Source organism: Nesoenas mayeri, assembly GCF_963082525.1.
Source record: "Nesoenas mayeri genome assembly, chromosome: 1".
NCBI classification, from domain to species: domain Eukaryota; kingdom Metazoa; phylum Chordata; class Aves; order Columbiformes; family Columbidae; genus Nesoenas; species Nesoenas mayeri.
This window is the reverse complement of record NC_137541.1, coordinates 157,786,050-157,809,715: the sequence shown is the minus strand read 5'-3', so window position 1 is coordinate 157,809,715 and position 23,666 is coordinate 157,786,050. Positions and strand designations below refer to the sequence as shown.

The 23,666-nt window shown below is 38.9% G+C and overlaps 1 protein-coding gene across 1 annotated transcript in view; it reads left to right on the top strand.

Moving 5' to 3' along the window:
* Positions 1–23,666, top strand: part of PCCA (propionyl-CoA carboxylase subunit alpha) — a 285,773-nt gene that overhangs the window by 101,806 nt on the left and 160,301 nt on the right. Inside the window, exons 12-16 of the mRNA XM_080356435.1 lie at positions 5,675–5,825; positions 16,752–16,895; positions 18,442–18,516; positions 22,686–22,754; positions 23,428–23,503. Coding sequence (XP_080212561.1) covers positions 5,675–5,825; positions 16,752–16,895; positions 18,442–18,516; positions 22,686–22,754; positions 23,428–23,503 — 515 coding nt within the window. The remainder of the gene's footprint in view (positions 1–5,674; positions 5,826–16,751; positions 16,896–18,441; positions 18,517–22,685; positions 22,755–23,427; positions 23,504–23,666) is intronic.

Sequence of the window (23,666 nt, the reverse complement as noted above, 5' to 3'; positions counted from 1 at the left end):
TTACAGTAATGTTCTTTTCTTCTAGCTTCACACCTTTTTGGAAGATGCTGTTGGCTTCTTGTTTCACCACAGAGGTCGCAATTGAAACAGATGAGTAACTCTTAATAGTCTGTTGGTTTTTCTTAGTTCAGTTTTTGTTCCTCCTCTGCCCAAACTCTTCTCTATTCATTTTCAGAGACAGTTGGTATGAGACAGCATACTTTGGCAAGAAAAAATGTGAGGGTGTAGTTGTATTTTCCTGTCTGCTAGAATGATTAATGAGGGAGTCTCCTCCGTGTGAAGAAACAAGGCACATAAGCTTATCAGAAAATCCATTGATCCTCTAGGATCAATCTGAAGTAAATATATCGTTAGAAAGTAAATGTACAAGAGTCTTAGCTGGCTTCTTATTCAATAACTGGAACTCAAAGGAGTGCTCTGAAACTTCAGTTTGGTGAGAGCAGGTGCCCTACCTAACCATTTCAGAATCTGTTAGAAGCTTTTTAAAGCACTTTAACTTTTGCCTTACAATTTGGGTGAAGTAATGTCCAGCTGTCAGAGACACTTGGCTCTCTGTACTATTTGGTGCCCAAAGTTAAGATTTTTGGAATATTATTATGGACAAGTGCCATGCAAAGGCCCTACCACTCACTCTGATCATCCAGCACTGTCCTTTGCTGCAGCAGTCAGAGAGATTAAACATTTGATCCATCATGGAATACCATTTAGAATCGTAGAATAATTTAGGTTGGAAAAGACCTTGAGATCATAGAGTTCAACTGTAAATCTAAAACTGACAAATCCACCTCTAAACCGTGTCTCTGAACACCATGGCTACCTGTCTTTTAAATACCTCCAGGATGGTGACTCTTGTGGTTTAACTAGGGAGGCAGTTACACACCACGCAACTGTTCACTCACTCTCCATGCAATGGGATTGGGGAGAGAATTGGAAAAAAGGTAAGACTTTTGTATTGAAATAAAGACAGTTTACTAGCTGGAAGGGAAAGTAATAATAATAATAGCAATAATAGTGGTAATAATAGTAATCGTAATGATGATGATAAAAGACCGTACAAAACAAGCAATGTACAATGCAATTGCTCACCAGCTGCTGACTGATGCCCAGCCTGTCCCTGAGCAGCAGCTCCCCAGCCAACCTTCCCCCTAGTGTATATGCTGAATATGGCGTGATATGGTATGGGATATCCCTTTGGTCAGTTGGGGTCAGCTGTCCTGGCTGTGTCCCCTCCCAAATTCTTGTGCACCCCCAGACTCCTTACTGGGAGGGCATTATGAGGAGCTGAAAGGCCCTTGACTTAGTGTAAGCACTGCTCAGCAACAACTAAAGTATCAGAGTGTTACCAGCATTATTCTCATCCTAAAGCCAAATCCACAGCACTATGCTGGCTACTAGGAAGAAAATTAACTCTATCCTAGCTGAAACCAGGACACTTCCCACCATTTCTCTGGGCAGCCTTTTCCTATGCTTCACAACCCTTTCAGTGAAGAAGTTTTTCCCAATATCCAATCTGAACCTCCCCTGGCGCAACTTAAGGCCATTTCTTTTCATTCTGCCACTTGTTACCTGGGCGAAGAGCCCAACCCCCTCCATGCTACAACCTCCTTTCAGGTAGCTGTAGACAGCGATAAGGTCTCCCTTCAGCCTCCTTTTCTCCAGGCTGAACAGCCCCAGTTCCCTCAGCTGCTCCTCATCAGACTTGTGCTCCAGACCCCTCACTAGCTTTGTTGCCCTTCTCTGCACTCTCTTCAGCACCTCAATGTCTGTCTTGTACTGAGGGGCCCAAAACTGAACACAGTATTTGAGGTGGGGCCTCTAACCATCTTATTTCAAAATCCTGAGCTTCAGTACATTGGATGTTAAACCTTCTTTCTACATTTCCAGGCCTTTCCTGACATGATGGAACAGTGCCCTGCCATTGTGTTCTGCACTAGCATGCAAGATCCCTATTAGCATCTGCAGTGAGCAAGTCCTTACGGCTTGCTGGCTGCCTGCTTAGTCTCCTTTGTTGTCTCTACTCTTCTCTAGTGATTCCATGTCCTCTGGCTTAAACCTTAGCATCCAGGACTTTCAGAATAAGGCGATTTTTAGGACAGTCTCTCAATTTCTCAAAATTTTCCCAAGTTTCATCTCAGGCAGGAAATAATTTGTTTGTTATGTTTTTTTTAGCTTCCTTGTTGCATACATTCAGAGTTGAGATTGCCTTATCTATCCTAGATGTTAGATTTGCGACGTCTTTTTAAATTGAAAGATGTTCTTTCAGTTTCAGTTCAAAGGACAAAAATATTTCTTTCTATTTCTGCCTGTGACAGAAAGATCTAAGAGGCAGGACATTTAAAAGGGAGGCTAGTTTACCAGTAAGTGGCTGCATTAGAATGCAAGTGAAACTGTTCAACTATTTTTGTGACCTTTTCTGCATGCTCCATTGTTAGCTTCTCTCAGCAATGTTTCTTTCCTTGGAAGGTGCACAGACAGCAACTTCTTTTGCTTTCTTTCTCTAAGCACTAAGCTCTCTCTGAAAGATCTCAGTATGATACCAAGTACTTCAGGATCATATTCCAGATTAACTGCCAAGGTGCTACTTGAAGCCACCGCCAATTTGAATGTATATAGGCAGTAATTTAGCAGAAAGGTATGTTATTGAACTGGAGTCTATGTACAGGCTCTCTTTAGAGTTGTGCTACGTGTACATTTACATCTACATTTCCTATCACTGTCTAGAAAACCTTGAAGGATTTGGGGTTAAGAAAAACAGTGAGCCTGTTGTGTTTGTGACTGTGTACATGATTCATAGGTGGGCACACTTTAGATGTGAGGGCAAAACTGTGTTCTCAAATACTGTAGCATATTTATGCCCACGGTGTCATAGTACATAATAAATATGTCAAAGGAGAATGTTATTTTTTCAGGTAAGTAATTTTTTAAAACTAACAGTATGCCTAATTATTTTCTATGAGCAGATAAACTGACCCTGACATTTAGAAAAAGGAGGTACTGTTCTCTCCCAGTATAGTGGTATCTTCAGAGGAAGGGTAAATGTTTTTGATATGTGGGGTTTTTTTTGTTTTGTTTCTTTTGTCTAAGCTGAGCAGCACGTTTCCACTGACAGTGTAAAGGTGTGTACTTTTCAAAATCTCAGCCTTATGTGTGAGTGAAGGTGATGGAGATATTTTGGGAAACATTATCTGATAAACTAGTAGTGGAGAGGTAACATCTTGCCCATGTGGTCATCTCTTTGGATGTAGAAACAATGGATCAAACCAATTGTATTGTCTTTGATCAACTATACAATAGCTTGAAGAAGGTTTTGGGAGTGAAATGTCAGGTCTGATCTTATTTTTTCATTTTGGTGCTTTTATCTTCTGAATCCTTTTTATTTTGCAGCCTTCATGCTGCCATAGGAGCTATTTGGTCAAAAAACTAACAGATTTATGTGTGAGAAAAAGGTTTGAAGTTGGGCTTAAAATACAGTGTTTTCAAGCGATACCTAATTGGAGAAGTGTTATTTCAGTTTTAAAAGGTGCATTGTATACAAAAGGTAGAACAGCGGAGGGGAATAGGAAAACTTTGGTTAATTAACCTAGCTGATTGCAGGGATGATCCAGTCATTTTAGAATATAAAGCTGAACCACGTGGCAGAGATCAAGTTTAGCAGTGTGACACCTCTGTTCCATTCTTTGGCTACAGCAGGAGGTGAAAAGAGAGATCTCAGACCTACATTTAACAAACACAGGGAAGACACCACTGTAATAAAGGGGAGTAACTGTCTTTCATCCATATAAGAAGTAATAATGGTTATTCTAGAAATAGAGTATGAATCCGTTATTGAGAAGGTTCTGTTCTTCATAAGCCACTTATCGAGCTTTCATGATCAAAGCTCTACAGAATCCCCAAGTTGAATTATAGATTGTTGATTTTGTGTGATGTATTATCCTCTTATTGAATCCAAATGAGAAATATTATGAAACTCTTTTACATTACCAGTGCCTATTTTGATAGGTATGTCACAGTTTTATACATCTTATGTTTTCCCCTTTGATTCAGTGTAGGATCTGATAGCTTTCTTGGGATCAGACTTGACTTCCTTTTCCTGTTGATCCCATTGTTTTCCAAGAAATAGTTTTTTTCCTAAATTCCAAAGAATGCTTGCCCTATTGTCCATCAGAATCTGCCCATGTAGGCACCAGAAGGATGGAAGTGCTAAGTAGAATTTTCCCTTAAAGAAAAGGAATCCATTGTCTCCCAGTTTGCCTAGATATTTCCTTACTTTTTTGTGTCATGTCAGATCTGGTTTGTTGTGACAGAAGTCTCTAGCTCTTCTGTGTGAGTTTAGGTCTCCGTGGAAAACCTCATAGTAAGTACTGAAAGATGAGTCCTGACCTAGCGCAGGCTTCTGAGTCCAGTCCCCGGCCCCACATGGAGCTTTACTGACTTTGGTGGGGCTACTTCAGATACATGGAGGCTCCTGATTGCTCCTTTCCAGAATTAGGGCTCACTGTTGAGGACACCTAAAAAATTACGTAACATTTGATATTTTCTTTTTAAATAGTAACTTAGAGGTAAGGTAGAAATGACTTCCGATTCCCTTAAAAAAATACTTTAAAAATGATAGCTGTTTTATGTGCCTGATGTAAGTCACTGCAGAAGTATAACAAGGGTATTTACAAGCTCTAATAAGATGAGCAACTAGATGTCATCTTTCATTGAAGGTCAGTGTATTAGGGTGAGGAGCAACCAGTTTCACAGCTTTGATGGAGTCACAGAAATTTCTCTAGCTCTAAATTAACACCCTGCACAGGTTAATCTAAATCTGAATTTGCAGTACAGAGCAGAATAACAAGCAGAATGTGTACCTTCCCGAGTCTTGCCGATTCACTGGGCCACTGAAAGTGGCATGTTGCTCTCCAAGAATGAGAAGGTTTGGCATTTGGGCAGTGATCACTGGTTCCCGAGGTGGTCACTGAGCTGCTCTTTGGGTGCCCTTGAATGTGTCCAGGATTCATGGAAAGGAATGAATTACAATTAACAAACATGGATAACTAGTCTTCAGCTTACAAGTAAAGCTGAGAGAGGAAATAAAGAGTATGAGGGTTTAAGTCATGATATTGTTGACAGTGTTTTATTAATAGTTAAATACTATGAATGCCTTAATTTGTGCCATTGCAGTCTTAAATAAGAAGCCTGAATAAATACTTCATTAATTTCCAAAACTTCTTTATTGTATAGAGTACCTATGAAATGGCATGCTGTTTTAATTCAGAGTCAGAAAACCAATTCCCTTTAGACCTTCTGTCTGTATTTTGGCATTCATGTTTTCATTGGATGTATTTTTTAGTTACAGTGTTTCTGCAAATAGACGTGCCTTTTAAAAAATCCTGGATTTGTATGTATTTATTTTCATTTGACTTACTTAGAACTCAGTGTTCTAAAAAAGTTGTGTTCTGTTATATTATTTTTAAAGAATGCTGTTATTTATCCTGAATTTCCAGTACGTTAGCAGTATATCTTTTTAAGAACAATATAAATGTAAAGGCATACATTTTACGGTCTTGACATGTTTTCATAACGTAAATAATGCTGTCCTCTTTTGGTGGTAGTTTAAGCAGAAGATGAAATGATGTTATTAGTATTTTTTTTTTTTTAACTAAAGAAAGGCATTGTTTCTCTATTGTAGCACTTTTCTAGACCCTGAAACTCGAAGAGCAATGGGAGAACAAGCAGTAGCTCTTGCCAAAGCAGTAAAATATTCCTCTGCTGGAACAGTAGAATTCCTTGTGGACTCCAGTAAGAATTTCTACTTCTTGGAAATGAATACTAGACTTCAGGTAAGAAAAACAGCTCTTCAGATTCAGAAAGGTGTTATTTAAAAAAACAAAACATAACCTCCTTGCATACTTAGGGGTCTGCTCCTGCGAAGACGTACTCACAGCTAACTTGACGCATGTGAGCACTTCCCACTGAACTCAAAAGATCTACTCACTTAAATAAGCCAGTGTACACAAGACTTTGCAGCAGTGAGCCCTTACACAGCACTCAAGCATTCAGAGCTTTTGCTCTTTGTTACACTTGACCTAAAGACCTTGCAAGAGGTCACTGTTAAGTGCCACTGTGAGTTCACAGTAAGTGGCTAGCCACTGTGCTCTGATGCTTTTCCCCACTGGTCCCTGAAGTTTCTTTTTTATTTTTTATACTTGAATGATGGCTTGCTGAGTTCCTCTAGGAGGGCGATTAAAACTATATGTGTATATCAGCAATAAAAACACTAGCAATCTGCATATGATTGAAAAGGGAACTGGAATGCAACTGTGTAAAAAGCGTGCTGACATGGTGTAGGATTTTTGTAACAACATGGACAAGCGCTGTTTTGTGGAAAACCCTCTCTACCTCTTCTTTGACTGTTGTAGTGCATTTCTGAGAAAACATGCACATGACTTAAAATCTGGATACCATTCTCAGAGACAGGAAGAAAGTTCAACTTGCAAGCAAGTTCAACTCGGTTCCATCATCTTCGTCCTCCTTTTCTCACTTTGTTAAATAATGCCAGTAAGGCTGAAATGTGGGATCAAGGAATAGAGTGCTTAACTTTTTACTCTGTTTTAGCTACATTTTGTCAAGGCTGCGTCCTGCCTGCTGCCTGTACATGTGGTCAGTGGTAGAACACGAAGAGATCCTCGTAATTCTGACATCTTTCATGACTTTGCATAGTGGCTGGGTAAAATTATGCTTTGGGTAAAGAAGTGAGAGATGATTTGGGGTACAAAAGGGGAATGGGGGTGTTGCAGTCTTCCCTTGTGCCAGGGGAAGTATGCTGATAAGACTTCCCTTGCAGGGCAGCAGTGCTTTTGAAATTAGTCACAATGGTTGTACTTCGTGTGCTTTTGCTAGAGTTTGCTAGGCACCTTCTGGCCTACCTTAGATTCAGTTAGAGAGGGCGGTTGTTAATGGCAGTGTGTAGTTCATTAAAATACTATGGACATTTTCTGTCTCTTTAGTCGTGTTCTTTACACTTTTCTTAATCTTTCAGTTTTTGAGAGAACACTTTTTAGTGACTGTTCATGTTCTTGTGGATGTAGAAGAAAATTTGTTTGTGTTTTTCTGCATAATCCACCAGAAGCTCAAAAACATTTCCTTGCTGTAGTATGTAATTATCTGTCAGTTCCTAAATGCAATTAGTGGTGGAGTGTCCTTGGAATTGATTCTTTTTGTGATTTATTTTTAAGATGTTAGCTTTGGTGTTTTGTGGTGTCTTCCCCCTGCAATGCATTGTGGTAAGTGTTCGAAGTCCCAAACCTCCAACTTATGTAATTGTAGAGGTCTCCACATATGTAGTAAGAAAGCTTTCACAATTCTGTCATTAATGACTTTAAAGACTCCTTTTGAAAGATAGCCTAAGCAGTTTGACAATCCCCTATAATAGCAGACTCATTCTTTCCAACTCTTAAAGAAATTTACTAATCTTAAATTACGGTACTTGTGTAGATATTCTCTGATTCCTCTATCCTGACTGTATATTGTCTCTAATTAGCGTTTCAACTTGAGGCTGGAGAGTAATAATTTTGTCTGATTCTTCCCCGATTGATCTGTCACTTCTCCCAGGTGTCAAGCTTTACTTTCTGTTTAGCTAACAGTTATGCAACTAACATCTCATTCTTGCTCCCTTCTATTAAGAGCCAAACATAGAAACTCTGACGCTTGTACAGATTTAACTTCAGAACCAGGAGAGTCTCCAGATGTCCTTGCATTGCTTCAGTCTTTGCCTTTCGCATCTCTTAACTGTGAACAGTAGCTAACAGGCTCACTTGCCCTGTTTTTGCTGAACGCTCCATAGTTGAAAGGACTTTCCTAAATGATGGACGACATCTGATCCATAAATGATTCTCCTAAGGTCTTTGTCACTGTGTACTGCAGACACAGCTACCTGGCAGCATCATCAGAACATGTCTACTAAATTATGCTATTTCCTTTGTCTGTTTCAACATTTCAGCAATCTCTAATCAGATCACCGTAGCCTTTTTACTTTACATACAGACTTCAGAATATACTTGCATAAAGCTAACTAAACTGTGTCCAACACTTCGCACTGCCTGCTGATTTTCCCCCTCCTTCCCTTTGGTGTATCTGTCAGATATCTTCCAGTGGTTTTTGGAAATTATTTTGCTAAAATCGTGAGTTGTTATTATTTGGCTGTCTTTTTGAGAAACTCTTTGGGAATATACCTTTTCTGCTATATAGTTCTGCAAAAAATATAAGTAGCACTTCACAGGAAGTTTATATTTTATTTCATTTTTGTGTTAAGTGTTACTGCAATAAAATATGAGGTTGGAAAGCAAAAAAAGTTGGTGAATCAGGTCCATTGTGTCTCTTGTATGCTACACAAATCTGTTACAGATGTTTCACTCCCTCCAAGTGATTCAGCTAGAATGATTTATTCTTCGCTGTTGGCAATGTACTTTTTGTTGTATCTGCTCTTCTGCCATTTTTCAGAGGCTAGCCAGTAAGTACGAGACAGGAAATTGGATAATTGCACAGCAAAACTAGTTATTCTTGCTTTGCACAGCAAAACTAGTTATTCTTGCTTTTCACAACAAAACATAGAAATATCTGCCCTAGCAGCTACAAGAGAACTGCACATTGTCATTTAGGGTACTTTTGGAGTGGTTTTCAGGCAGCTACTATGGTTAGGATTGTTGAGGCAAACCAGATGTTGAATATCCTGATTCTTTATAACTCCTCACCCTGCGTTGTGCTTTCTGGTACTTAGTTGTCATCAGCCTAATCAAAGGCAGTCATAATCCAAAATAGCCGAAGAAGAGCTTTGAAATAGATAAAAAGATTCTGACCCCTTAGATTTTTATAGCCTTTTTAGCTTTCAAATTGTATCAAAATCTCTTTATCACACTACTGTCAGAAATGCTGGCTTTCACCAGAAAAGACTCTATTGCTTTTCACTGGAAGACTGGAAATGCTCCTCTTTTGCTCTCTATGGAGTCTACGGTCTGTAAATAAAAAATATCTATTAACATATGTGCATGCAGTGTGGCTGAGCTTCTTCTGTGTGAATCGGTTGGTGACAGCAAATGGAAAATACCACGTATTGTAGAAGCTTGTAGTACCTTGAAATCAGAAGCATCTCTCGTTGGTTTGAGGAGAACTGAGAAAAGTGCAACAAGCAGCATGAAGAGAGCACTTACCCTGAATACAGGTTGTACATCTGTGTCTCAGGTCTGCTCCTGACCTTCTGCCTCCCTCACGCATGGTGCCATTTAAATAACAAGTGAGCACTCCCTTCCTCTTCAACACACGACCACATTTGCTTAGAGCAGTCTGATTGAAAAGATCATTTCTATGGACTGTATTCAGCATGGTGGAGTTGAGAAATATGGTAATTTCAGTAGCAGTGTGTTTTCTCTTCATGTGACAGTTTGAATATGTTGGTCACAACTTTTTAGGGAATAGAATAATTTTGTGGAATACTGTGATGTGTTTGTAAGAGATTTCCTGAAAGCAAATAGCATATCTCTATATTTTTATTTTACAGTTAATTGTAGTGTGAGTATATTTTCTGTAAAAGTTTTCAAGTTCTTTTAAAGTAAATTCTAAGGCATAAGGCGAATGTAAATAAACCCCAATACACCTGTAAAACATTACCCGGTGTTAAGGTTTTTGTTCATCACTTCCAGCGTTTTCATCAGATTTTACTGATCTTTGGAAAATGTTATATTCCAGAGCTTTGACTTGGCACAAAACTGCCTGTGCCTCATGTGAAAGGAAGAATTTTTACATGCAGCATGTCTCTTTATTCCTCCCTCATAAAAGTATTAAAAAGCACAGTCAGGAAATGTCTAGAAGCACATAGAAATCCTGTTGGTGATCGTCTTGAGTTCCGCTACTTACAAGCTCTTGGATCTGACAGTGTCTTAATGGTATCTATGTTCTGTTGCACATCATTAGGCAGCACCTGCTGCACGTTTGCTCAGCGAAGGAGAGAAGTGCTGGAAAATATTGCAGCTGCACTGTATAAACAGTAGCAGCAAAATCTAAATAGCAAAGCGATGAGCTGAGTCTGGATTGCCAGCTGAAACCGCAGAGAGGTGATGACTTTGGTGTCCGTAGCAGACCCATGGGACGGCAAGAGGTGGTTTTGTTGTCTTGGTGTAAGTGTCTGGAGGATGAATTGTGATCGGTGGTGGGCAGGAGCATGGGAGCAGTGAAAGGGGCTGTCAGGAGTTGGAAGAGGAGATTTCGGCAGAGTCTGAATGGCGGGATTTCAAAGTAAAGTCTCAAGTGACTGTTTCTGCTGTTTGCCGAGACTCTTCATATTTCTTAATACTTGGAATCTTGTTTTACTGTGACACTTTGCTTCAGTCATTTTAAATAGGCTAACGAACAGTGTCAGATGGTAAAGACTTTCAATTGCTGCTAACCTGGACTGAATTTGAACTACTGACCTAAAGGTGAAAGGTCTCTTATCCCATTACCAATCCCCTAAGCCCACCAGAATCCATTCTGCACACAGTTTATACCAGCTGTTCATGGCCATTTTTAGAACCGAAAGAAAAGGTGATTTTGCTGCCAGACAACACTTCTTCACACAAGAGGGTCAGCCGACAACAGTTAACCAGATTTTTGCCACATTCTTGCCTCCTAATGCAACTTCCATTATGTAGCTACTGGTTGTCTGCTTTTCAGGCTTCCCAAAAGAACTACAGAAAAGCATTGCTAATTGTTGTTGACAGAAGAGAACGACATTGTTTGTGTAAGTCATTGAATCTGAAAGATGCCATTAACAGTGCTGCCAGGGCATGGAGTGATATCTTAGAGACAACATTACCACGTAACTATCATGGAATACTATTAAAAAAAGTAAGAGAGAAAGGAGGCTCCCCTCCATTTTTAATAAGTAGTGAAACAAAAGATCATTCTTCAAAGGGTACATTAGTTTCGTTCCTTTGGTGAATTCGATGTAAAGAAAACTGAAGAATGGCTGCAGTGTGACCAGAGCCACCTTGAACTAAGTGCTCTGAGAGGGCTTTAGTAGTGCTGCTAAATACAGCAAAAGCAGGAATTACATCTTTTAGGAAAGAAAGTGTAGGTTTTGTGGGTGCAAGTTACTTCATCTTCTTACATGGAGTAGGTAGTGCAAAGGAAATTGTACAGAACTACTGAATTGTGATTTTTTTTTTTAAGTGCAGGATGTTGAATGAGAAAGTTATGTTGAAGTTGTGAGCTAAATAACTTGTTAATATAAAGTGTGTGCTGTTTGTTTAAAACAGAAAGCACAGACTCAGTATTCATAGGCTACATAATTGATTTCTTGCCCATGTCCGTCCACTACAATAAAGAAACAAGTCCTTGCAAAGAAAAATTGAGAAAACTGAAACAATTATTACTGCAAGATAACTTCCTATGATGCAGTAGATTGAATATTTTTTCAAAGATGTTGTATGCTATGATTAAAAGATTAGTTGGAACCAAATGTCTGTGCATTAGTTTTTATTTCTGCAGTATCTTAGGAAACAGCAAAATAAGTCTACCCTGAGCATCTTAGTTTATGGAAATTTTTGTAGTTCCGGTTGCACACAGTTCTTTGACGGATTAATAAATCAGAAAATAAAAAGCAACTGTTATTGTATACTATGTCTATAGAAAAGGACATCATGGGAGATTGCCTGTTATGTATTCCTGTGTGCTTTCCATTCTTTCCGTACATTAATCTAAACGTTGTCTGTTGTCCAGCTGCCTTTCTGAAAAGCTGTTTTTTTACAGTGTGGTCCCAAACCGCATCCATATGCATGTGAATTATTTTGTGGAAAGAAGATGTGACCCCAGAGTGATCCTGCTCATAGTAGTCAGGAAGCTGGTGTGTCTGAAGAGCAGAACATGTGTGCCCCTCTGTTTTTCAGTTCTCCAAAACAGAAACCAGGCTTATAGATGCTTCTCGATGCCCTTTATTTCAGTAAGCTGGTGGGTTTGGGTCAACTGATACTGGATTTGGCTGCAGCAGAAAAGCCTGTGGGACTTCATGTGAATCATGTTTCCTAGAAACTGAGGTGTATGTTGAAAGTTAGTTTTGAGATTATTTATCTGAATGTAAAGGAGTATATGACACCAACTAGGGACTTAAGGTAGTAGGGATGACATAGGCTGTAGTTTTGAGTTTACTGAGATTTAGATTTCTTGGCTGCTGTGGTCTGCTTGAATGCTCCAGCTGGTGTGTGAGTAACTCGATGCCTTATGCACACAGGGGCAAGAGAGCAATCTGTGTGAGTAACCAGAAGGGTTTGCTGTTAGATCTCAGTACCTTGTTGGTCTTGAGAAAAATGTGTTCTGAAATTATTCCCCTGAATATAAGGGGAGCAGTTATTGCTAATTTACCTCTTGGCTCCAATGGTTCATAAAAACGGTGTGTCTGTTTTTATAGCTGTGGATGGACCCCAGTATGGTGAAGCTTTAAAACCATTGACAGTCACAGAGCAGGAGGAGAATTAGCAGCTTCTCCATACTGTACTGGGGATGGATGCTAACTGTACTGTGATGTTGGCAGACTCCCTTAGCTCTTATGTACCTGCTTCACCATCTAAAAACTTGGGTTTAGTTATAATTTTCTTACAGGCTTTGCTACCGGTGTCTCTTGCTGTATAAACTGGAAGAGGTTAGGGAAGCAAAACCACTGGTAATGCTCACAGGGAGTCTGATTGCTGTGAGATGTCTGAAGAAGAGCAGAGCCGCTATGAAGGGAAAGCACTTTGTCCTTTACCCCATATGGATATTGCTGGCCATAATGGGTATGGCTTTGTGGACTTGAAAGCAGGAATATAGGTGGCATTTTTCAGAGAAAGAAGTGTGTATGGATCACAAAGTGGGGAGCAAGACTTTTTTAAAGGAGATATGTATTGTAGTTAAGTGTGTTGAAATGATGACTTGTTATGAATTGTTTATGACCAGACTTGGTGTAAATAAAGGACCTGTTAGTAAAGGAGATATTTTTGGCAGCAGACTAATAGAGTTATTGCTGATCAATTTTTCTGCTTGTCCTGTTGAGAATAAGGTATAGCTGCCTTGATACAGCTATGATCCATAGACTGCTGCAGACATGTCTGGTCTTGCCCTTTTTATAAAGGACAGAGATAATGTGTGAATTTACCCACTGTGGTATAACTGTGCCACCACTGGCTCTTACCTTATCGACTGGGGCTTCACTGGCAAGATCTTAGATCAGCTGACTACAGTATTGAGTATGGCCCAAACCTAAAAAAGGTGATCAGTTGAGTGTGATTCAGCTCCATTTGTGACCGCTCTGGCATGCATCTCTTTAAAAACTTAGTCCTTGACTTCTACAAAATGGCAAGTAAAGGCTTTTGAAGAAGTATAGCGTAACATTAATAGAAGAAAATAAAAGAGGCAGGCAAAACAAGAGTGATGCCTGAAGTAGAAGGATGAAAAGTAAAAGAGGAAAGCATTTAAAGCCTAGCATTTAATAGTGATTTAAAAACAGATGAAACAGTTACTTTAGTCCAAGAGCTGCAACAGTTATTGTGGAGTTTTCTTAAGTAGGGAATGATGATGTTTGTGTGTTCTTTTTTTGGGAGGGGAAGAAAGAAGAAGAGGGTCTAATTTCTTTGCTTGTCCTACCCTTATCCTTCCTTGCTTTCTAAAAGATTGGAGCTTTAATTTCAGATCCTGTATATCTCTCTCTGTGGGTGGATTCTTGCACCTCCAAAACCTCATTGCAGGGGGCTTGCTGAACTTGAATATGGCATTACTGCTTTGTTAGTGCCCTTTTGTACTGTACACTGAAGCATATTCTGTATAATGCTTGAAGTATTGACCCCCTTCCACCCTCCTTTGGCCAAAAGAAAAATACAAATGCTAAAACAAGTGTAGTTTGAGCTGCACACCTCACTGAAGGTCAAAGTTACAAGTAAGTAAAATTTCAAGGTAAAAATTATTTTCTACCCCATTTTTGTCATCTGATGGTCTTAACGTATACTAAAATGCATTTAAAATGTATTTGGTACCCCAGAACTAGTGACATGATTGGTACTGTCTGCATTATACCTAAATAGCACTAGTTGAAGCAGAGTCCTAAAAGAAGTAGAACTTCTCATTCCAAAAAAAAACCCTTGAAAAATTTTCTGCATCATATTTTCTGAATGCTGTTTTGTGTGCAGACACAAAGGGAGTATTTTGAAGAAACAGAAGAAAATATTGACCAAGTCAAAGATCTGTACTGAAGAATGGATTAAATAAATGTTTGTGAGTTGTAAGAACCAAACAACAAAAATATTTTTCTTTCCAGAAACATTCCATCCATCAACAATAAAACTGAAAACGACAATGAAGCTGTTGAATCCGGAATGCCAGTTGCTATCCAAGAAAAATGACAGTATAACTAAATAATGCAAGTGTCTTCGTGGGGGGGGAAAAAGTGTTTTAATTATGTGGAATGTTAGAATTCCAGACATGTTCTACACTCAAAGGTGTATTTTTAAAACTTAAATTAAAAAATGAGAGAATAAGTCCTGTGTCCAAATACGAATGTGTGATAAGTAACTTTCTATTAAAACTTACGAAGTTTTAATAGAAACTTCAAGTCTTAATAGAAATTGAATTGCTTCAATTTAACACTGCAGGATAGACACTGAGATGTTTCATAGATTCTCCAAATACTGTTATTAAGCTTGACATGCTGGAGAATATAGTGTCTTAGGTAGAATCAAGATTGAATCCCAAAGGTACATCCTTAAGCTGTATAATCAGTTTCCCATTTGAATGTCACTTTTATCCTTCAAAGAATAGGTACTTGTTTCAGTGCTGATTTGTCATTAAAATTATGTCAAAACGTCTTAAAATGTTGTTGAAACTCTAAACAAACTCACAGCACACACAGGGCTAATTATGGATGCCATCTGTTTATTTTTACAAAGCTTTTTTCTTAAAGACCGAAGCATCATCTTGTTCTGATAACCCACAAGATTATTATAATGACTAAATATTTTTCTTAATACTAGTGTGCTAGAAGGAAGACAGACAAGTGGTTTAGTCACTGACCTTTTCCTGTGTCACAAGATATACGTGGTATGACATCTCATGATAGAGAAACCATTGTGAAGTGAGTTTTCTTAAGGTATTTTGGCCATTGGAACACAAACATTTTATAACAGATATGATGACAGAACTGCTGTTTTTATATAGGAAGACTTACAGCTGTCTTTGTGTGAAGAACATGCTTTATAGCAGGAGTGTCAAACTTATTTTCCTCATTAATGTTTATAAAATTAACCTCATTAATGTAAAAGGTGAGTGTCACGAGGATGAAGCCAGGCTCTTCTCGGTGACAACCAATGGTAGGACAAGGGGCAGTAGGTACAAACTGGAACACAGGAGGTTCTACTTATATATGAGTGGAAACTTCTTCTCAGTGAGGGTGCCAGAGCACTGGAACAGGCTGCCCAGGGGGGTTGTGGAGTCTCCTACTCTGGAAACATTCAAAACCCACCTGGACACATTCCTGTGTAACCTCATCTAGGTGTTCCTGCTCCAGCAGGGGGATCGGACTGGATGATCTTTTGAGGTCCCTTCCAGTCCCGGACATTCTGTGATTCTTTGATTTTCACCAGGGGCCACATCAGCCTGGTTGTTGCCTTTAGAGGGCCACATGTCATTTTCGGACTGTATAACTGTAGGAGTAGTTACATTTATACAGTTCTAAAATTACATTCGGCCCTTTGAAGACAACCACCAGGCTGACGTGGCCCCCGATGAAAGTAAGTTCGACGCCCCTGCTTTATAGTGTGCCGCTATTTTACTTCACCTACCTGCTGCGCTCTCCTGTCTCTAGGTCCTTTTTTACTGTAGTATGTCTAGTTAGAGGTTATTTAAAGTTAATAAACGTGTCCGTTTACATCCCTGTTTCAAGGAGAAAGGCGTGTGCGTATGTGCACACATGCATGTGTGCTTGTATGCACATGCCAGGGTTGGCGCTCACGACGGGTGTTCCCGTGGCAGCATCATCCAGAGCTGTTAGCAGCAATTTGCTGAGAGCGCGGAGCGACTGTGCCGGTCCAGCCCAGCTATTGTGCATGCTAAGCACTAAACAGATCAGTCTGGAGTGGGGGGCGCAAAAAAAAAAAATGAAGGATCCATCTGCTCGTTTCTGCTACACTGCGCTGATGCAAGATTACGCTAATCTGGTTGCTTGTCAGGACAGGTTAGTGAAAGCAGGCGAATGGGTGAGATTTAGGGTAGGCTGGTTCTGTGGAAAATTGTAAGCGGCTCCTGTACGTGCCTTGTTAAGTGTAGCAGAATGGGTTGATTATCAGCTACTTTGAGATTTTCAGTTAAAATGTATTTATGGCTACAGCGCGAGTATTTTCAAAAGAAACTCGAACGGGAAAAGCTCCTGAACAAAGGAAAATTAACTCGTCGTCACCAGGTGCATTTGAATTTGTGAAGTAAATGCAAACTCCCCCTGTGCAAAACCCCAAACCCTATGTGTTCTCTATAGTTTTCCTTTTGTATGCTGCTCCTAGTTATTGTAATCTGTTAATTATTTTTTGGAGTTTCCTTGCAAAGATGGTGTTTGCCTGAGTTTGTCAAGTAGGAATTTAATTTTTGGGAAAAAGCCCAAGATGGGAACATGTTCTTTGTCTGTTCTTTGGCGGATCTAATTTCTTGTTTATCTGTGTTTGTTTACAGAGAGCGGTTGTCTGTTTTTTTTACCTACTGACTGACAGTTCTTGACCTTGCAGGTTGAACATCCCATCACAGAATGCATTACCGGCCTGGACTTAGTCCAAGAAATGATCCGTGTTGCTAAGGGTTACCCTCTCAGGCACAAACAGGCTGATATTCCCATCAACGGCTGGGCGGTTGAATGTCGAGTTTATGCTGAGGTAAATGAGTGGTAATGGGGAGGAGGGGAGGTGGTCGAATCGTGGAGCAATAATACCCAGGTGTGGACAGATGCCAAGGTGAAGTCAAGGAATATCATACGGAAGTCATGATTTAGAGTATGTAACTCAAATGGTTAAAGAGCTTTTGTAGAATTTTAATTTTTTAAAAATTCAAAATACAGTATATATTTCAACATGCCTTTTCTTCTGAAAATCAAAATTAAAAGTGGTAAAAGAGAGAACTGAAGTTTATTTCTAGGGACATTTGCTGTATGTTCTGCTCACATTTAATGGTGCAGTGTTGGAGTTACTTGCTACTAGTGTTTCCAGCTTTCTTAACTTGTGTACTTGAAACTTGTCTTAAAAAGACAGTTGAAATTCAATGGCTTACAGAATTTTTGTTGTTGTACTAAAACATTTTAGTAGGTTGGTGAAAAAGCAAAGTATAGATCTTCTAAAACTACAGTTTATAAGACAGACTTTCAAAGTGCACTCCAGGACATGGTAATTATGATATGACTCTATCTCACCTTCAAAACGCTTTCAAAAATATAAACCCCATTTTCAAGCATGTTTAGGACGTTTCAAGGTAACATCCTTCTACTGTCATTTTTGATACATGAAAAGAAAGATTTGTTAATTGAAAAATGGTGCTTAGCTTCCTTCACTTTGTTTGAGGAATGTTATAGGTAACTGTGCTTTTCAAACAACAGTTCAGCACCTTGAGGTGTTTTTTCACTCTCCTATCTATTGTGGCTTTTGTGACCCAAGGGAAGGCATTTTTTTTCTTTCTCTTCGTGATGTGCACATACTCTTCAGTGCACTCTATTCAAATTATATGAACGATTTGGATAAAGAATAAATATTTGCCCAGTGATTGCTGTGGAAGCTGTTGTAAGTATGAGCAGGCTTTACCCTGAAGTAAGCAAACCCAGGACACTGATGCTTGGGCTTTTTTTGTTGTTCAAATTAGATTCCCTCACATTTACAAGCAATGGACCCAACTACTTTGCCATGAGTTTGGTTATTCTGTAGGCCATATGTTTATTTGCTCTTCTATTAAGTTTATATTGGTACTGCATTATTTAGGAGATTTGCAGTTTCCAAAGACATAAAGGTCAGCTTGATTTCTAACTGCCCTTCTAAATTTTTGAATTTTTAAAAGTTTTTAAATTTTTTTGAAGTTTTACATTTTTTTCCTTATACTCTCTTCTCAACTCCACCCTTCTGAATACTTTCCTGTCCATCTTCCAAGGCATAATATAGCAAATGAAAATGTCATCTTTGTGTGCTTTGGTGGTATACTGTAGCTCTGTGCAGAACACTTCTTTCCTGTTTCTTGACTGTGGTGAAAGAGAATATATATGCTTCCAGTTCTTTATTTGGAGTCACAGGGGTCTGAAGAAATGTACCTCAACACAAGTACTTCTGGGGAAGAAAACAAAGTTATTCCAGCCATTGTTTCTGTTAGACTTCAAGCTTTTTAATATTATCTTCTCTGCATCTGTAAAAGCTGAATGCTGTCTCATGTTGAATTTTATTTCAGGACCCCTACAAATCTTTTGGCTTGCCATCCATTGGTAAACTGTCTCAGTATCAGGAGCCTTTGCATTTGCCGAGTGTAAGTAACTTGGTTCTGGTTGTTGTAGGTGCCGAGTGTTTCTTTTACAGACTTGGACTATAAGTACTCAGCAGCTTTGTAAATCAGGCCTTTTTTCCATTTTTTTGCTGGGAGGGGACAGGACATGGTAATACTTGTGCAGCCTGAAAAACTGCTTAAAATTGTGCAGTTCCAAACTGGGTTTAAAATGTTCAAATTTGGTATAACAGAAAACCATTATGTGTTGACGTATTTTGTTAACGTTCTATAACTTTCAGCTTAAGGTTTTCAAATGCAGCTTTAGTAAAGCGGCCGTGGTGAATAGAAGGAGTGAAATGCTGAGTCAGCCCTTTAAGCACAGTGAACTGGGGACACCAGTTCGAAACCGCCAGTGGTTTTTGTTTAGCTTTGCAGACTTTAAAGAGGAAATTTATTACAGCTATTATTACACGTTTCAGGATGCATTCTAACTATATGGAACAGCTGTTTAACAAACAGTGTTTTCTGCCATGTGTAAAGAACAAGGACACAGCCTTGCTGTAAAATCAAGGTAGTCTAAGCCATAAGTGCACATATACATGACATTGTGTCAGTCAGTGGAATGACAAGGCTGTACCATCTGTGAATACGATTATTCAGTCTGATTGCTTGCACAGAAAATAGAGAGAGATTACAGGAGGAATCTTAAATGTGGAGATGTTATTGGATATATGATTTATTTTGCTTCTTAAATTGTTTTTGCCCATGTACTTTCCAAAGGGACCTGACCCTTTCTGGTCTTTAAGGCTTCATGCTGTGTTCAAAGCCTGAAAGCAGGAAAAAATTTTGAAGATCTAAAAGGCACAATGTGATCTTAAAGAGGAGATGAGTGAAAAAGGTATCATTGGATGTATCTTAACTTTTTTTTAATGAAACAAAGAGAGTATTTAATAAGAATTTATAATGAATACTCCAGTGGTTGTTAGAAGTTTTCACCATGTTGTAACAGCTAACAGGATGTCAAACATTTTGCCCTTGCAAGTTTTTGCAATTTGCAATTTTCCAAACGTGAGACCTGTTGAAAGTACAAGTGATAATGGACAAACTGTACCCCCTACAGTCTTTGTCCCACCAAATCTTTCTTCAATTAATGCTGCAGCAGGAGTTTTATGTAATAACATTTGCGCTTGTGAGCCATCCATACAAAGAAAAAACAATTAAAATGCCTTGAATGTTCTGCTTACTGCTGTTATTTGCTTGTGTGAATGTTGCATGTCAGCTAAATGGACCACGGAATAGATAAAGTGATTGGGTGCAGGAGAGTGCACACTAAGCTTTGTCTATCATTATTGCTGGGAGCAATCAAATTGATGCCAGCAGGACAGTAGACGCGTTGACAGCTGTAATTATGTATCTCCATGGTGATCACTTTTGGCCTGTCATGGAGGCCCATGAGTCCCCTCCCTTGCAAGCATTTAATCAGATTGGGCTGTCACTTGTCAGGTAGACGGGGTGGGCTGGGAGTTGTGCTTAGGCGGAGAGGTGAATTGAAAATGAAGGGTGGGAGATGCCTGATCGCTTCACGTGGTCCATCGTGGTACCGAAGAAAGAAATTCTAATTACGCTGGAGGGTTCAGAGCAATGGTTTGAGGAGCTCATATGGAGTGCCTGGGCTGTTCTCGTTCTGTTTACTTCTATTGTCGTATTAAAAATAGAACAGCTATTTTTGTGTCGACACTCATGGTTTGGTGTCTTAATACATATTTTCTGCCACTGTGAAACTAATTTCTCTCCTGAGAATGTCCTGCTGCTAAGAACAAAATTAATACGACTAAAAAAGTTCAGCGTTACAGGCCCATTGTGCCACAGGGTTTGTTTTGTATGTTTTAGATTTTAGAATTGTCAACAAGTTGGCTTAAAAAAAATTAGCGGAGACTTGTAGCGTGTCACAGTGAGTTTGGCTTCTGAGTAGTGTATTGCCCAATGCACTGTCAGTTCATTTCTTCCATGTTTCAGGTTAGCTCTGATTGTCTACCTGTGCCCATGTGTCAGCTGCTCGGGCTGGTGGAACTGATGTGCATGGCTGTATGAGGGGTTATTTCTTAGCCATAGATAGGAATAATACTGGCTGGTTTTGTGTCATGTAGTCTGTAATTTTCTTAGAATATGATGCTTTTTTCTTTGTTAAAATATGGTATACCTGTATAAATACTTACATGCACATGTACGCCTATATAAAGCACCCCTGAACACTTGCATGTAATCGCTTCGTAGGTGCTACTTTGGAGACAAAAGTCACAGTATAATTCAAGTATGTGTGTGGAGTATGTTTGTCATACCTTCACATCTTATATATGTATTTTCTGTATGCTGCAAAAAAGTGTGGGCGAGGGATTTATCTAGGATTGAGTACATAAGTTGTTTTTTTCTGATTTGAATTTGACAATGTATGCATTGACTTTATATATAGGCAAACATCCTGGGAGGGAGGATGGTTTAGCAGTTACAAGAAGGGGAGCTGGGAAATACGCTGCATGTTTCTCTGTAATCACAACATGTATGAACTACCCTCTCATCAGTAGCTAATGTTAAATGTACCTGATATGGGTAGCGGGGGGCCTAGTTAAGCATAGATAAAGCACATCCAGGTAAAATGCGATAAAAATGCTACAGAAGTGCTACTACCTTTACATATGAATAAATATGCTACACAAATAAACAGAAATATATAAGAACAATATATGCAGATATAAGCATAAATATATAAATGCAAATATACAAATAAGTATATGCTTTTTTAAAAATAAAAAGAACATCATAAAAACTGGTCAGAGAGTGTTTCTTACTGAAGAAAGTGAGTACACCTACTAGGGCATCTTTTTATGTCATTTGGATAATAAAGTCATCATCATGCCCTCATGTGGATTCTGTAGACAAGAGGTTCTACATGTGGTCCCTTGATAATTGCCTAAATTAAAATATTAAAGGCCTAACAGCCGTTGCGTTGACCTTTTTCTGCCTTGCTGCAGACAGATGAGCTGCTGTTTATTACAAAGGTTCCTTCCCACAGGTGAAGATTTAAGTGAGATTCCAGGACCCTCTTTCTCACCCCCTTTACAGTGCAGTGTATCGGAGCCCCACTGCTTCAACAGCTTTGATTAGAGCCCTCCATCCTTATGGTCCCCAGAATGCGTTTATCACTCTCGAGTTATTTTGATTAGTTTTGAAAAAAATATTTCAAATTCCAGCACTCAAAAGCAGCAATTTAATAAATATTTATTCCTCAGAAATTGCTCATTTGAAAAGTTTTATATGGCTAACCTCATTGCTACAGTGATGAAATCAAACCGAGAGATGAAAACAAGAATCAGCAATATACTAACTAACTTCTTGCCTGGTTAACAGCAATCAGCCTCTTCAAAAGAAATTTTTGAACTCGTGTTATTTTTTTTCCATGAATACTGCAGAATCAGAGCTTTAATTGGGGCTGCGTCCTTACAAAGCAAAGCCATGGAAAAAGCTGTGTAAACATTAAAGCCTCGGGGGAAGAGCAGCAACAGAAAAAAAAATGTTTTACAGTTGAGAGGGTGAGGCAAAGAAGGAAAGTGTTACAGACATGAAAACCACGGGATCAGTATTCCTACGGAGCTGATAAGCAGAGCTCCGAAGTCCCTGCTGAACGCTCCCTGGTTGTGTTCCTACTGGAGCCCTCGGAAGGGCTGCAGCAGAATGTGGGGGACGTGATTACATAGAGCTGCAGAAAGGATGTGATTATCAAGGGGCATCCTTCATGCCAGGTGTCAGTCAGAAGAATAATTACGACTGTTTTATTACAAGGATTAAATCAGGACTGCATGCGTTAGGAATTGGAGTTTAGTGTGTGTAATACGAATTGTTAGATCAAATTTTATGTGTTTACTGTACAATCTAGGAGAAAAAAAAAAGAGAATTGTAACTATCAGCTGAAGATTGCAGTCATGTTTCCTTTTAAAGGGGAGAATAACATGCAGGTATTTTTCCTGGTGGAGGATAAAGCTTCCCTTCCCCCCTCCTAGCTTCTTTGAAAACAAATAATTACTCTTGTTCTTCAAGGGGAACAAATGTATGTGATAAGCTTCATGGGCATCATGTTTTAAGCCTACCAGGTAGATTTGATCTCATGTTGAAATATTTTTTTCCTCATTTATAATTATTTTTGCTTATTTTTGAAGGTACGTGTTGACAGTGGCATACAACAAGGAAGCGATATTAGCATTTATTATGACCCTATGATCTCAAAAGTGAGTTGATTATTTTTCAATATTCTAAAGGTACGATACACTAATTTTACAAACAGATCTTTTAAAGGAGGGAGAGTATGTTGAAGGATTGGTAAATGGGCATTTGAAAGGTTCTAGGTGTAACATGGCTCAAGGGAATAGGGAAGAAGTGAAGTAAGGTGTGGACTAGAGGAAATTTACTGTCACTTCTAAACAAATGGGTTTTTATCTTTGACACCGTGATGTATTTGTCTTGTAGTTTCTGATTATTAGGAGGATTCTGACAGTAACATATTGGTAAAATGAAAATATGACATTATAGTTGGAGTTCAGCTGTCAAAAAAAATCATACATCTTAGAAGTCGGTTGAGCATTAGAAGGCAGAAGGGTCCGCTAGATATTGAACCTCTTCTCTAATTTTCTGTGCATGTAAAGAAGAGGAGGGAGCTTATTTGGATGCTCTGAGTTTTATGAAGGAAAAGTGTCTGGCCTTCTTTCATTGAATGGGTTAAGAGATCTTGGTTTTTCTCTTGATATCTTAGAGACTCTCTGAAGCATAGATACAGTAATGTGCGAGAAATGTTTTTGTGGCTGCAGGAATTGTATAAACCATTTTCATTTTAAATGCTATTCAGAATCTAGAGACGAACTATCTCATTTCTAAGTAACTTAAATACATTTTTTTTTCTTTTAGCTGATTACTTATGGCTCTAATAGAGCTGAAGCACTGAAAAGAATGGAGGAGGCTTTAGACAATTACGTAATTCGAGGTAACTACTGAAATTTGGGTTCCTAGTGTGATAGGCTGCCATCTATTTCAAGAAAACAGCTTGAAAATGTAGTAATTAGCAAATTGAGTAAACTTCCTGCTTCTTAAGTGCAAATTAAAACAGGAAAAGATTGTGTTAATTAAGCTGAGAAGATACATCAAAT